Source organism: Motacilla alba, chromosome 19 (genome assembly GCF_015832195.1).
Source record: "Motacilla alba alba isolate MOTALB_02 chromosome 19, Motacilla_alba_V1.0_pri, whole genome shotgun sequence".
Taxonomy (NCBI): Eukaryota; Metazoa; Chordata; class Aves; order Passeriformes; family Motacillidae; genus Motacilla; species Motacilla alba.
This window is the reverse complement of record NC_052034.1, coordinates 1,432,248-1,447,500: the sequence shown is the minus strand read 5'-3', so window position 1 is coordinate 1,447,500 and position 15,253 is coordinate 1,432,248. Positions and strand designations below refer to the sequence as shown.

General features: G+C 51.7%; 1 protein-coding gene across 3 annotated transcripts in view; it reads left to right on the top strand.

The window, feature by feature from the left end:
• Positions 1 to 1,410: 1,410 nt before the first annotated feature.
• Positions 1,411 to 15,253, top strand: part of AATF (apoptosis antagonizing transcription factor) — a 37,709-nt gene continuing 23,866 nt past the window's right edge. For all 3 annotated transcript variants that reach the window (XM_038157621.1, XM_038157620.1, XM_038157619.1), the window contains exons 1-6: positions 1,411 to 1,526; positions 2,962 to 3,150; positions 3,332 to 3,757; positions 4,300 to 4,437; positions 14,201 to 14,315; positions 14,615 to 14,819. In XM_038157621.1, the coding sequence (XP_038013549.1) occupies positions 1,442 to 1,526; positions 2,962 to 3,150; positions 3,332 to 3,757; positions 4,300 to 4,437; positions 14,201 to 14,315; positions 14,615 to 14,819 (1,158 nt within the window). In that variant the 5' untranslated portion in view covers positions 1,411 to 1,441. The remainder of the gene's footprint in view (positions 1,527 to 2,961; positions 3,151 to 3,331; positions 3,758 to 4,299; positions 4,438 to 14,200; positions 14,316 to 14,614; positions 14,820 to 15,253) is intronic.

Genomic DNA, 15,253 nt, shown 5'->3' with positions numbered 1-15,253 from the left:
AACCCGGGTGGAACCCAGGTGGAACCCAGGTGGAACCCAGGTGTAACCCAGGTGGTACCCAGGTGGAACCCAGGTGGAACCCAGGTGTAACCCACCTGTAACTCAGGTGTAACCCAGGTGGAACCCAGGTGTAACCCAGGTGTAACCCAGGTGGAACCCAGGTGTAACTCAGGTGTAACCCAGGTGGTACCCAGGTGTAACTCAGGTGTAACCCAGGTGGTACCCAGGTGGAACCCAGGTGGTACCCAGGTGGAACTCAGGTGAAACCCAGGTGTAACCCAGGTGTAAGGATCTATCTGTGTGCGAGGCCTGGCCTGAGAACCCAGCTCCGGGACCTCGCTGCTGGCAGAGGGACTCCAGCAGAGGCCACGGAATATTCAACGCAGGACGGGAGAAGGATTAATTCTGTCCTGCGCAGCTGGAGAGGCTGAGAAGGTTTGACGCTGATTTAAAGCAATAGTTGCCATACTGTGCGTTATTAACGGCGCTTTGCCGCGGTGCTGCAGGGATCCGGCACCGCCAGCCCCGCTTCCCGCAGCCCCGCTGCCCACGAGCGCCGCCGATCCCCCGGGAATGACGGGGGGCTCCCGGCTGGATCCCGGTGTGACCCCACCATCGTTCCCGGCTGGATCCCGGTGTGACCCCACCATCGTTCCTGGCTGGATCCCGGACTCGTTCCCTGTAGGATCCCGGGTTCATTCCCGGTGGTATCCCGGTTGGATCTGGGCTCATTCCCGGTTGGATCTGGGTTCATTCCCGGTTGGATCCTGGGTTTATTCCGGGTTGGATCTGGGTTTAATCCCGGTTGGATCTGGGTTTATTCCCGGTTGGATCCCGGGTTTATTCCCGCTTGGATCTGGGTTTAATCCCGGTTGGATCTGGGTTTATTCCCGGTTTAATCCCGGTTGGATCTGGTTTTATTCCCAGTTTAATCCCGGTTGGATCTGGGTTTATTCCCGGTTTATTCCCGGTTTAATCCCGGTTGGATCTAGGTTTAATCCCGGTTTATTCCTGGTTTAATCCCGGTTGGATCTGGTTTTATTCCCGGTTTATTCCCGGTTTAATCCCGGTTGGATCTGGGTTTATTCCCGGTTTAATCCCGGTTGGGTCTGGTTTTATTCCCGGTTTATTCCCGGTTTAATCCCGGTTTAATCCCGGTTGGATCGGGGTTTATTCCCGGTTTAATCCCGGTTTATTCCCGGTTTAATCCCGGTTGGATCTGGGTTTATTCCCGGTTAAATCCCGGTTGGATCTAGGTTTATTCCCGGTTTAATCCCGGTTGGATCTAGGTTTATTCCCGGTTTATTCCCGGTTTATTCCCGGTTGGATCCCGGCGGGCCCGGGCGCCCCCCCCGCCCCGCCCCGTCCCCTCACGCAGGCCCCGCCCCCAGCCCCGCCCCGCCGCTGGCCCCGCCCCGCGCCGCGCCGCGCTCCCCCCAAGATGGCGGCGCCCTTGGCGCTGCAGCTGCGGGAGCTGCTGGACCCCCGGCCCGCCCCGCGGGACCCCGAGGATGATGCGGAGGAAGGTGCGGGAGTACCGAGGCAGGGGGGGTTGGCACCGCGGCCGGAGGGGGCGGGAGGGGCCGGCCGGGGCGGCCCGGGGCTGCCGGAGCGGCCGCACGTGGCGCTGCGGCGGCGGGGGGGGGGGGTCGGGCTCCCGCCGTGCCCCCGGCCCGGGGTGCTCTCGGGGGTCGGGGCTGTTCGGCTCTGGGGATGCCTCCGCGGTGGGGTTCGTCGAGTCACCTGTGGGACCGGGGATGTGTCCGGGATCGGGGTTCTCTCGGGGGTTTGGGCCACCCCCGGGGTCGGGCCTGTGTTGGGCCTGGTTCTCTCCTGCGGTCTGCGTGAGAGCAAAAGTGTCCTGTAGGAAACGTTTCAATAACTGAGGAGGGTACCGTGGTCAGCAGAGGCGTTTTCCCGTTTTAGTAACCATAATTTTGTTCCAGACTGTGCAGAATCCCAGACTGGTTTGGGCTGGGGGCCTCAGAGCCCACCCAGTGCCATCCCTGCCATGGCAGGGACATCTCCCAGTGTCCCAGGCTGCTCCAAACCTGTCCAGCCTGGCCTGGGACACTGCCAGGGGCACCATGGCTGCTCTGGGGAGAGCTTCATCCTTGGTGGTGCCAAGACTGAGGATCCCAGGAGATGACTGGGAGCATCCAGGAGAGGCTGGAAGGAGATCCTGGCTGAGAATTCCAGGAGATGGCTGCAAGGATCCAGGAGATGGCTGCAAGGATCTGTCTCTGCCACTCCTGCCCAGCCTCTCCTTGTTGCCTAGCATTTTGCCATCCTCTGCTGCCTGGAGTGACTGGACTTTGTTGCTTTGGTTATGAGCAGGAGATTTTTTTTGCCCCCCTCTGCCTCTCACAAGCACTCCAAGCCAGGCACTAACATTTCCAAACACGCATTAAGAGCACTCGGGGATTTTTGCCCACAGAGCTAACCCTGTAATTTGGCACAGGGTGCCTTGCCCAGGAGTGGAAGAGGGAGGGAGGGTGGTGGGATGTGTTCTCTGGGCTGGACTGCTCTGCTCTGTGTCCTGGAGGAGATGGGGTGAAGGAGGGCAGCAGCCCCAGTGAAATGATTTCCTCTTTCTGAAGTGTTTATGTGGCTGGGGTATAAAGCAAGAGGCCAGAGTGCATCTGAAGTGGAGTTTTCCTCTCTTAACCTGCAGGCATGAAGTGAGTGAAGGCATTGCAGAGTCCTCCACATGAAGGACTCAGAGACCCCCCTGCATCCTTGGGAGGGCTTGGATGGGCTTAGTGCATGTTCTGCTTCATGCAGGAGCCTTTCCCCCTTGCAGGAAGTTATTTGTGTGCCTTTCCTGCTTTCCAAAGTTGCTGTTCCCCTGTGCAGTCACCTGCACTGTTGTTACAGAGCTCGAGGAGCTCCCAGGGCTCCTTCCAGGCTGGAATTCAGCTCTGTTTCAAACACCCCTTCCCTTTTTTTTCCCCGTCACAGCTACAGTTGCTAAAGTGATTGACAGATTTGAGGATGAAGCCGCGGATGACATTTTGCCTGTGGGTAATATCAGGAAAAGAGCCTCAGCCTCTCTCCTGGAAGCTGATAAGAGGTACAGTGGAAAAGCCACATCTCGGAAAGCTCTGCAGGAGGAGCTCTGGGGAGATGCTGTGTCTGAGGAAGGATCTGGTAAGAAATCTCCTTTTTTCCCCCTTTTTGCTGGCACACCGTGATGTCAGCACGTGGCTGAGCAGGCAGACCTCAGGGCAAGGAACAGCTACAGCTAGGCTGGACATCAAACAGCCAGACCTGAGCTGATGCTGGTGAACTTTTCTGCCAAGTAAATAACTTTTTTTCTCTCATTTTTCAGCTGAAGAAGCACTGGATGACTGGTACAGTGGCAGTGAAGGCTCAGAAGAGGAGGACAGCGTTGGCCCTGAGGGCAGGGAGAAGCCTGGCAGTGCTGGCAGTGAGCAGGAGGATGAGCTGGAGGATGATGAAGAGGCCAAGGCCCCAAAGTTCAGCTCCCAGAATATCACAGACTTTGAGAAGTTTACAGAGGGCATGGACGATGCAGGGAGCAGTGAAGGCGAGGATGGAGACGAGGATGAGGGTGAAGATGATGCTGACATGGAAGAAGGAAGTGAGGAGGAGGAGGAGGAGGAATTTGGGAGTGAAAACCACGATGATGGAAAAGAAGCCAAAGACAGTGAAGATGATGGGGCAGTGCTGACCTTCTCCAGAGGACAGGAGTCTGAAGAGGTGGAGAAGGGCAAAGCTGTGAGGAACCAGCTAGGTTTGTGCATGTTTGCTGTGTCTGCTGGCAGTGTGAGACCAGCCTGAGCCCCTCGGCGTGGTGCGTGCTGCAGCAGCCCCCTGTGTGTGCAGATGTTCTGCCAGATGTTCTGGTGTCACTGTGCTGTAGCAGCTCCTGATGGGAAGTGTGTTTATCCATCAGCTTCACTGCACCAGTGCTGAGTATCTCATGGGACCCCTGGCTTTGGGAGCTCCCTGCACTGGTCCTGCTGTGATCACTTTGTTTCTTCCCAAAATATAACTCCCAAAATGCCATTTCTTCCTGTCTGAGCTGTTAAACTACGGGACCTTTGAGGCAGTAAAGCAAAGGGATGGTTTGGGCTGTGGGTCACAGAGCTGCAGTTGGGATTTGCTTGGTCCAGGGACAATTTGTGGCACCCGTTCTGTGCTGGCCAGTGCATGCCAAGGCTGCCCTGAGCAGGAGGAATGCAGCAGAGGAGAGGGCCTGAGCTGCCAGGTCCTTCACCAGGAACAAGTGCTTTGTCTTGCTAACTGATTCTTTTCTTTCCTTTTTGTCTGCAGCCCTGTGGGATCAGCTGATGGAAGGGAGGATCAAGATGCAGAAGGTGCTCCTGACAGCCAACAGGCTGCCCCAGCCAGACACCTACCCCAGGTTCAGGGAGGAGGGGGGACAGGACTTTGACCACGCTGTGGAGAACTGTAAGAGCCTTTTAATCTTTCTCCTTTGCTCAGGCCCTTGCAAACACTTGCTTATTGCTGGTCAGTGCAGAGCTGGGGTGCTTTGTCCAGAGAAACCTTGTACCAGTTTTGAGCTGGGCCAGTGAATGCAGGGCTTTGCCCAAAGCAGGAGCAGTGTACCCCAAAGGAGGGGCTGTGCAGATGAATTCCAGCGTGGAGCTGCTTCATCTGCTCATTCCTGAGTCACTGCTCATGATCTGGGGTAGATTCTCCAGTAGGAAATCATAACAAGCAGGCTGCAGTGGGTGGGTGCAGAGCACTGGCCTTCAGTGTGCTGTGAGTCTGTTCAGGTTTTATATTTGGACACTTCTTTTCTGGCCTTGAGGTGAATGCACAGGGAGAGAGCTGTCTGGGTCATCAGGACCCTGCTCCTTGGTCCTGCAGCAACTTTTGGCTGTGATGCTCTGCCTCAGGGCAGGGCAGGGCAGTCAGCTTACCTGCGGTTACAGGTGAGCTGCTTTCTGCTCCAAAGTTGGCTCTGCTGCTGGAAATGAAGTGATTAAGGACAAAAAGGCAAACTCCCACCAAGGCTGTGCTGACCTTTCAGTGGAGCACACGTTATTAATGTCCTTAATGAGATGCATTACAAGCTGCCCCAGCTCCGTGTTTCATTCCAGGTCTAAGATGCAATATCATTAAAGACCTTTAACAGAAACAATGGTTGACATTTTGCTATTTCCCATAAGCAAAATACACCCAAGAGCACGGAGTGTAATGTCCCCAGGGCTGCAGAGGCTGGTCCCTGGGTTGTGCAGAGCTCTGGGGGAAGCTGCACTGCTAAGAAGTGCTGAATGATCCCCTCCTGACCTTCTCCTCGTCAGCTGGGCAGGGAGCTCACCCTGATGTTCCTCCTAGCTTGGGTTTGTGTCCTGTGGGTCATCTGTGGGGACAGAGCACAGAGCTGGAGTGCAGGGGCAGTGTCAGCAGAGGAAATCCCAGGCTGACAGGTGGGAAATTCTGAATTTAGGAACATCCTACCCCTGCTGCTGCACTGCAGCCTTGGGCAGGATTGGGGATCCTCGTGGTTTGGCCTGGATGGTGCTCTCCTTTCAGGGCAGCCTCAGCACTTCTGTCCAAACCCACAAAGTACATCTGGCACGTTTTCATCATCCTCGTTGAACAGGAGGGAATGATTTGGTGTCCCAGGTGCACAAAAGACTGGCTGCCAAAATCCCAGACTCTGGGTGAGCCCCGCAGGGTGCTGAGGCTCCCAGTGCTCTCAGAGCTCCTGGACGAGAATGTTTCCAGTCATTTTCTCCAAATCTTTCAATTTCTCATGAAATTTCTGCTCTGTGCTCAGAGGAAGATTGACTCTTTTGAATTGGAAAATGTTCCTTTGTGTATTTTCCTCTTGGGTATCTCCTACTCAGGACAGCCCCGTTGTGGTGCTGGAATTCCCTAAGGGCTGGAGTGTAATTGTGTTAAAGAGGAGACAGCAATTCTCCATCCATTTGCAGTTTTAAAGCCAAGCCTGGGTGAAAATGGCAAGGTCATGCTCATTTTCCAGATTTTGAGACCGGAGGTTACAATACCTAAAATGTTTAATTTCTTATTTTTGTAATCTTTTATGATTTTTTTTTTTCTTTTGAATGTTACAACATGCTTTGGACAACCTTAGATTCCTGAGATCTCAGGTTCTGGTAGATGATTTACTGCAAAATTGCTTATAAATTGAAGTAGAAAATGTTTTGCAGACCTGGCAGCTTTCAGGCTTCACACCCATTTGTCACCCAGCATTTCCCTTTGTGTATAGAACAAGAATTAATTAGGCTGCACTGCAGGAAAAGTTTATGGCCATAATTTATATAGGATGAATTTCTGTTTAAAGAGACAGCATTGCTTTGTTTGTGCCGTCTTACTTTTTATTTCCCTTTTTTTTTTAATCTTTAATTATATTCCAGATTTTTTTTTTCCTGTCACCCTTTTTACATACAAATGGGAGACCAAACCGTGGCCACGGAGCTCTTGTTTATCCCTGTTCTGCACCCAAGTCTGGCTGGATTTCAGTGCTGGATCAGAGTGGCTGGGCTCTGGAAGCAGCACAGACGTGCAGTGTTCAATGCCCTGCTCACAGAAACCCTCCCAGCTCACAGTTCCAAGGTGCTGGGCTGTTCCTCCAGGACAGATTTGTATTCCCCTGCACTGCATCTTCCAGTCTGGTCCAGGGCTTGAGATGTTGCCTCTGTTTGGGGTCTTGCACGTTCAATTAATGTTTTTCATAATCAATGCGAGTCAGAATTTGCAATCTGCTCCTGATTTGCACATTAAAGAGAGCCATTAATTAAAAATTCCAATCCCTGGCATGTTCCCGCAGGATCCCTGCATTATTTACATAGAAAAGGAGAGCAAGGTGCAAGTTTCTGTGCTGTGCCTGTGCACAGATTGCAGGCCTGCCACTCATATTTCACTGTGCTGCGAGCTTGGAAGGGGATCTCCTGAAATTGTCTCCAAAAAATCCCCTCAAGGGCAAGGAAGAGCCAAGGCAGAGGTGGAATAAACATTGGTGGAGCCCCATCCAGTGTCAGGAATTAAACAGCTCCAGTGTTTGGGGCTTGTTGTGTTAAATATTTATAGGGTGACCAAAAAACCCACAAATAATTGAGGGACAAGGAGGCAACAAGGGCTTTAAGGAATTAAATCTCTTCCTCCTCAAAGCTTCTCAGTGCAGGCCTGTAGCTTTTCCTTTCTAATTCTGGTTGAAAATTCTAAACTGGGAGCACTTCAGTGACTAAAACTTCATGCTTCTCATAAAGAGCTGGGAATTGCAGCTTTTAGACAGCAGATTGTGTTATTGTCACTTTACAGTTGGTGAGAGGAGTTGAGAGTGTACAGACACCCAGGCGAGGAAGTTTTTTTTTGCCAGAAACTGATGGAAATTGCAGGACTTTCAGGGGACAAGTGGCTGTGCTTTCCTTTTGCACGAGTTCAGGAGGTCTCTGAAATGCAAACTGCTCACTGCGTTTTTGTGGGGTTTTGGGGTTTTTTTGGCTTTGTCTCCATCTGTCAGCGGATTGGGAGAAAATACCAGAATCCCACATTTCTGTTCCTCAGAATAAGCTGCAGGTAATTTCAAGAACGAGAGGAAATAGTGGGTTTCACCCTGAGTATCTTCGTTTTCTTCTGGGTTGGTTCTGCAATAGTTTGACATTCAGGAGAGAGGGAAAGATTCTGTTTAGTCTCAGTTAGTGTATGAGTATGTTCTCAGTGTCTTTTTAATGAGGATTTTTGTTGGGCTCTCTTCATCCCAGTCTTTAAAATGATATCTTTCCATCCTCCACAGCATCCAGGTAAGCCGTGTTGAAGACTAATTTTGGGACTAATTTTGGATAAAATCCAGTCTGCTGCAGGTGCCAGAGAACCTGTTCCACTCCTGGGAGAGAGGATGTGCTGGCAAGGCCTTCCCCTCTCCCCTCACCTGGACACAGCTGGGTGGGAACAGCTCTGTGGTGAAATGGGATTTACTGGCACAGGCTTGGAATTTTTCAGGGAAGCCTGCAGGACTCAGCAGCCAAGAACTCCCTGGTAATTCTGTTCTCACCTCTGTTCCTGGGTGGCTTTTGGAGCTGCAGTGTATCCACACCTCCATCTGGAGATGTTAATGCATTAATGCAGAGCGGGGTGAGTGTCACGGGGAGGGGGAGGAACTGAGGCACAGGCAGATTACACACTTTCCACAGGCATAGAGCACTTACAGGATTAATTGGTGCTAGGCAAGATCATGGACTTAAATATATTCTTGCTTTGAAGATTTTACTGGGAGCCTGCACAAATGTGTGACAGCAGAACTGGGTTTCAGGCCTGAGTGTAAATTATTGTGATCAGATCTAGCCCACTTAAAACTGGTAGTTCATTTTAATTGAATTGTGTTAGCCTGGACACTTTATGAATACAAAAAGCACCAGCCCCGTCAGTTCCTGCAGGGTTGGATGTGATTGAAATGGATGTGGGTGCAGGTGTCCCCAAATTCCACCTCTCCTCTCTGATCTCATGGACAATCCGTTCAACTCTTTTTGGGGCTGAGCCAAAGCCTGTTGTCATTCATGAATACTCTTCTCTCAGCTGAAAGAAATGAAGGAATCAGATCCTTTTTTCTAGATTTTGTGGACTATGCCACGGAGAGCTTCTGGTGGGGAGAGGGCTCAGTGAGGAGGAGCAGCTCCTGGGCTGTTCTGGGTGTGCTGTGAGAGGGAAGAGCCATGGGGGCAGAGGCTGCAGCTCTGTAGCTGCTGTGTGAGTGTTGAGCTGGGTCATGAAGTCTGGGATGTTCTGGGTGTGTGCAGAATTTGGGCTGTGAGAGGTACCGGGGAGGGATTTTGTGGTTTGTCATCACTGTCTGTGATTTGTTCAGGAATTCTGTGGGGAGGTAGTGGAGAAATGCAGGACATTTATTTATCAGGCAGTTTTGGGCTGTTTTCAGAGGAAGAGCTCTTGCCCTCCCTCACGGAGTGCCAAGGCTTTTGGCTTGTGGTGTTCAGTATTTTTGAGCAGAATTGGAGTTTCCTTCTCATGAATGGTGTGGTAAAATGATTCATAGGTGATCTCCAGAGCCACGTGTGTTGTTCATTGGTGATGTCTGAGGGTTATCTGAAATCTGCCCTAAATTTTGGTGCAGGAAATGCTGGGGCAGTCCCTGGCTGGTGACCTGACCCAGCTGAACCCCAGCCCATGGGAATACACCACACTCAGACAGCTTTGCCTACACATGAGTTTCTCAAGATTAACAGCTAATTAAACTGAACTTAGCTAAATATTTGTGCATGTTAGTCTGTGTACTGCACAAACAAGATGCAGGGAAACAAAGGCTTTAAAAGTGTCCAGACAAGCGTGTGCAAATGGCAGCTAACTGGGATTAATTGGCAATTGGGTACCTTGAGATGGAAACTCAGCCCTTGTCATGATAAATATAATTAATGGCCTGGTATTATGTGGGGAGGTCAGTCTGGATGGGCTAATGTTCCCTTCTGGCCTTAATATCCAGATATAACTATGAAATCTCACATTTCCTCTTCCTTTCTCCTCCTTGCCCATGTACTTGGGGCCTCCAGGCTGGCAGAGGCAGGGATGTGTGCTGTCAGCTTCTTTGCATTTCCAGTAATGGAAAGCATCAGTTTTTATAAATCTCATTTTTGCCAGCCCCGTCCCCTCCCTGGTTTGGGCTGATATCAAAAGATGATGGTTGAGGTGAATCAGCAGAGCATGAACTTCATGGAAGTGTTTCTCTTTCTCTGCTCCTCAGCTTTCCCCCTCCCCCAGCCCCCTCTAATAAACCCCAGAATGCCCAGCCTTTATTCTGTTGTTGAATCCAGTTATTTTCTTTACTTTTAGCAAACTCATCTGTGTCTGATCCTGTTGTCCTCCCTGTCAGATGCAGTAATATTGGAGTGAAAGGGCTAAATTGAGGCTGTTCTGGAGCTCTTTGGGAGTCAGCTGAAGCACTGCTGTGGGAGGGGGGTGCAGCCCTGGCTCCTTTGTGCCCAGGGAATACAATTTTCCCCTCTGCAAAGGCTCTTGCATCATTTGCATTCCAATGGAGCCAGCAAACTGGGCTTGGGTGTGGAGCAGACCTTTGCTGTCAGCAGCAAAGTCAGCCCTTTTCCTCCTATCATTTGGTAAAATCCCCCAAACTCCCTGTTTTGGGAGGCATGGAAGGAGTGTTGCTCCCATCGTTTCCTAAATTTGGACAGATTTCCCAGTGCTTTGTGCTGAAGTCTGTGAGAAATGGGAACGTAACCACACCACCTGTAAAAAATCATCTTTAGCCTAACACTGAGTCTGGGCTGGCTCTTGGAGCTCCTCTATCAACCAGAATTATTTCTTTAATTTCTGTGCCGTGTTGCTTTGGGACCCCAGGATGCTCAGGGGGTGCCGGGCTGGAGCTGCTGGCATCCTCCCTGCCACACCTCGTTCCTCCCGAGGTTCCTTCCCCACTGGGAATTGCATGTAGACCCCTGTCCACAGCCCCACGTCTGAGATGTGCCACCCGGAGGAATTCCCCCTCCTTTTCCTGCCTGGGAACGTGGTCCTGCTGCTGGGAATATGGAGCAAGCTCCAAAAGTAATACTGACAGGCTTCAGAATTATGATACACTGGAGCTGCGGCGTAATTCTTTGTTGAAGAAGTTAGGGGCCTAAAATGTTAAGGCTTATTGTTATTCCGAGTTGATAATCTCTGCCTTGCTTTAATAATTTTTCCTCATGCCTGGATAGCCTGCGAGTTGCACAATAATCACTCACACAGCTTTGTAATCAATGCCCAAAGTAATAGGATTCCGCTGGCCAACGGCAATTAATAAATTTGTGTCTTTTTTAAAACACTAGCAAGTCGGGCCTGAAATACGACTGACTGGCTTTCCTCATTTGCATATTTATTGCAGTGGAAAAATTCTTGCCGAATGATTGATGTTGAGCCTGCCTCTTGAATTCCAAACAGCACATTATTATGAAATGAAAAATGCCGGCCATACAGTTGATTAAAGTTGAAGACAGTGGAATCGGTGTTTTTTAAGATTGTGGGAGAATTAAAGGCATATTTTAATAGATGTTGACAAGAAGTGAACTAACAAAAGCAAAGCAAAGGATTTGCTTGAAAAGATTTAATCAAACGTGTTTGGTGGGGGATTAATTGCTGGGGATGACGAGTGCAAGTGGCTGGCTGCTGGCTGTGAATGGGGAGCATTGTTCCGAGGCCAGCTCATCGAGGGCCATTTTGACCTGGAGTTTAACTCCTGTCCCACAGCCCTTGAAGGGAGGGAAGATTCCCCTTCTCCATGGAGTGCTGGGATAAACCTGTGTCCCGGCTGGAGCTGCTCATTGTGTGCAGCCATTCAGAGAAGAGCCTGGGTTCCTCTCCTCCTTTTGATTTGTGTGGTGGGGACACAGGAGCTCCCTGGGGACTGTCCATGGAGGCAGGGGAGCGCTCCCAGCTCAGCTTTTGCTCTGCACCCCCTCATCCCACTGCCAGCATTGCTCCAGCTTAGGAGCAGGGAGAGTGGAAACCATTGCGTGCCCGTGCTGTGCCTGTGATGCCAGAGCCCCAGATGGAACTGAGGGGGAAATGCCCTCCATTTCCAGTGCTGGCACAGCTCTGCCGTGGAGCTGCGTGCTGGCTGAGTGGTGGTTCCTGCTGCTGCACCCTGGGAAGGGTTTTCCCAAGGATTCAGTGTCCCTGCATGCTCCTGCTGCTCTGTGCGGCTGCGTGGGAGGGTGAAATGGGCCCCCATCTTTAGAGGTGGTGGAAGGGAGTGCAGGGCTTTTCCTGGCTGGGAAGCTGTGGGAATGCTGGCTTGGAGCATGGATGAGCACAGCAGCCCCCTGGCAGCCCCTGCCCATGGGCACTGCATGGAGTCCAGGGCAGCCCTGGGATCAGCCCCTGCAGCCAGGTACCCCCACTCCAGTGTGTCCACAACCCCTGGCACTGACAGAACTCATTTGGCGTGGTGTGAGAGCAGCAGCAGGACAGGTGTCATCTCTGGTGGCTCTCCTGGCACTCCAGGGCTGCTTCCAGCCTGGCTGGGGGGCTGGGCTGCATGAAAGGAGGATGTAAGCATTGAGGCACACTGGGATTTACTGGTGCTGGCTGCCAGCCTTCTGGGTGGATTCATCTGCTGCCTGCTGGGTCTGGAACAACTTTTTCCCTCCTGGACACAAAAGGAAGAGGCTTCTGTGGACTCTTGCAGGGTAGTGTCTCACCACTGGCACTGAGTCCCATCTGAGCTGGAGGTTATATTCCAACCAGGTTAGCTGTGTGCCAGTTTCAGACAAGGAACAGCATCACAAAAATCCTGCTGGGGGTAGGAGGGTCAGTCAGCAGCCAGCCTCCTTTCTAAATGACCCAGTTTGCATCCATGGAGCAGTTTGGGTTTGTGCTGCCTTCATTCACAAGTGGGGCCAGACTCTGCCCCAAGGCAGGCAGCGTGAAGGGGCTTCAGAGGGAAGAGGAGATGAAGAGGCTGGGAAGAAAAGAGCCCCTCCTGGAATTACATGTGAGATGGATGGGGCAGGGCTGCGTGGGCAGAGAGCAGAGGAGGGTGGCACTTGGCTTCTGAAGTTGAGTTTACAGCACACTTAAGCAGCCAGCAGTAGAAGTGAGAATGCCATCCAATAATGCTATTAAATACTGAGAACTGAGAGCAGGGAAATTACCCAGCTCCAAGAGGCTCGTGATGAAGCCACTGCCTGCAATAATCAGCCCTCCCACCTGGTTAGACACACGGTCATTGTCTTCCCTGCCCTCTCCAGCCCCTTCACTCCAAATAAAATTGCTCCCCATCCCCACTTCTGCTGGGGTCTGTGTCTCGTAGCCTGGGGCAGCCTGAGCCTGTCTTTATTTCCTTGCCTGCTCACCACGGCCCTGCAATACCCCAGAAGGGCTGGAGTGCTACTCCAGTTGTAATTGCCAGGATCAAAGCTGCCTGGGGTGCATTAGCACTGCTGCTGGAGGAGAGGCAGCAGGGAGAAAATAAACAGTTTGGGAAGCTCTGGGGACATTTGGCTGTGTTGCAGGCGCTGGGAAGGATTTTGCTGGTGTAAGCTGTGCACTCAGGCTAGGGTGGGGGCACTTGGCTCCTGCGAGTGATGCTTTAGCTGCAGACACCTACAGCAAATGCATTTTTAAGGGCTTTTGTCTGTTTGTCTGGTGGAATTGTTTTGATGCTCACACACGTCTGATTTACAAGTGCAGCAAACCTAATCCGTTAATAGGTTTATATAGAGGAGTTGTCAGAGTGGATCTATAATGAGCCACGGGCTCAGGGAGGGCGAGTCCAACAGCTGATCTGCAACAAAAATCTTAAAGCATCTTCTCCTTGACACTGCTGTTACTGAGGTCAGGCCATAATTTATCTGAAGGTGGTGACAACTGAGCAATATCACGGTGGGAGCACGCAGGAGATTGAGACCTCTGAGTGTCTGGGCTGATTTCTGCCTCTGTCTGCCTGAGGAAGATTTGCTGCTCACTCTACCCATGATCTCTGGAAAGCAGAAATAAAGAAAACAATGGAGTGGGGAAAAGTTCTCCCCGTTCTTTTTGTGCCACGTGCAAAGGGAGGTTGGGGAGTTAACAGAGCAGCCCCACTGGCTCCGTGGCAGAGGAGGCACCAGGGGAAGCTCTGGGGAGGGTCCCAGCTCTCCACACAAACCCCCCTGCCCTGCCAGCCTCAGTAAGGTCAGTTGAGGTTTTGGGAGGGGTGTGCAGAGTGTTTCAGCTGGGGGAGCTGAGCCTGTGATGGATGTGCAAAGGGACAGTTTGTGCTGGCCTGGGCAGACACTTGTTTTCTGCCAGAGAGTTCTGCAGGGAGGCTTGCCGGTTGCCACAAAAGAACTGTTTTTGAAGAGCAGATGCTGTGGCAGTGTGCAGTTCACCTGTCCCACAGTCAGCTTTGTGTCCTTGGAGAACCCACAGCCCTTGGAACAGGCAGTGCCTGGACACAGGAGAGCTGTCAGCTGCAAAAGCCTTTGGATACACAGCATCACATCTCCCTTCAGGGTCTGTGTGTGTGAGCAGCCTGGGGTGCAGCTGCTCATCCCAGTAAAAATCACATTCACACCATGTATTGATCAATTTACACCCCTCCAGCCCATCCTTTCTTCCCTTTCTCTCTTCCTGAGGATCTCTGGGCCTGCAGTTCTGCTTTTCTGAGCAGAGTTCTCTCATTAAACTGGCCAGGTCATGGTTTAAAGTTCCCCCCATAGATCAGATCTCATCACTTGTGTCTCTGGCTCTGCAGGTTGTAAAGCCCTGGAGGCCTTGCTGAAAGTGCTGGTGGAACTTCAGGATGAGCTGCTTTATCAGTACCCAGGCACGAGGCACCTGGTGGATGGAAAGCAAGCAAAAACTGAGAGGTAAATGCAAAAAAAGATCTTCCTGAGCCCTCTGGTCTCCAGCAAGCAGGACAATGCCCAGCCTTCCTGAGCACCCTCACCCTGCTGCTCTCCCAGCTGCTGCTGTGGCTGGGTGACAGACACTCTGTTATTTCAATTCTTTCTGCCTTGTGGGAGCTCTGGTTTGGAATATTTCTGGTAACAGAGCAGGGGCTAAACCACGGGGCTTTTAACAGAAATATCAGTGTGGAGGGGCCAGCAAGGATCCCACATTGCCTCAGGGAGGGACAGGGTGCTTATCCTGAGTGCTTTTGTTCCAGCGAGGATGAAATCCTGAGCAGCAGCGATGAGGAGCCGGTGGAGAAGGCTCAGGAGAAGAGGAGGAGCCTTCCCAAAAGGAAGCTGAAGTTTGAGGAGTACCCTGAGTTCATAGCCAAGCGCTACAGGGACTTCAGGAGCTACAGGAACAGCACCCTGCAGAAGTGGCACGACAAGACCAAGCTGGCAACTGGCAAAATGGGCAAGGCAAGGCCTGGTTTGTGGGTGCTAACATGGTTCCCATGGAGCAGGGATCTGGGGAACAAATTCTTACTGAAAAAGGGGAAATTTGGGTGGGGAACATGGAATAAATTCTTTCCTATGAGTGAAGGGAGGCCCTGGCACAGGGTGCTCAGAGCAGCTGTGCCTGCCCCGTCCCTGGAAGTGTCCAAGGCCAGCTTGGATGGGGCTGGGAGCAACTTGGGACGGTGGGAGGTGTCTCTTGGTAGTTTCTGTGTTCTCTCAGCCAATCTCCAGCAGCAAATAATCACTAGGAAAATGTCACTCTTCTGCTGCAGGAGCTGTTTGTGGTTCCTCCCAGAAGCAGGGCCCTCTGAGGCTCTCCTCCTCCATGAAATGTAGGCTTTGACACAATGGGTAATCATTTCACCCAGAGATCCAGGGTCTCCTCACATCTCTGA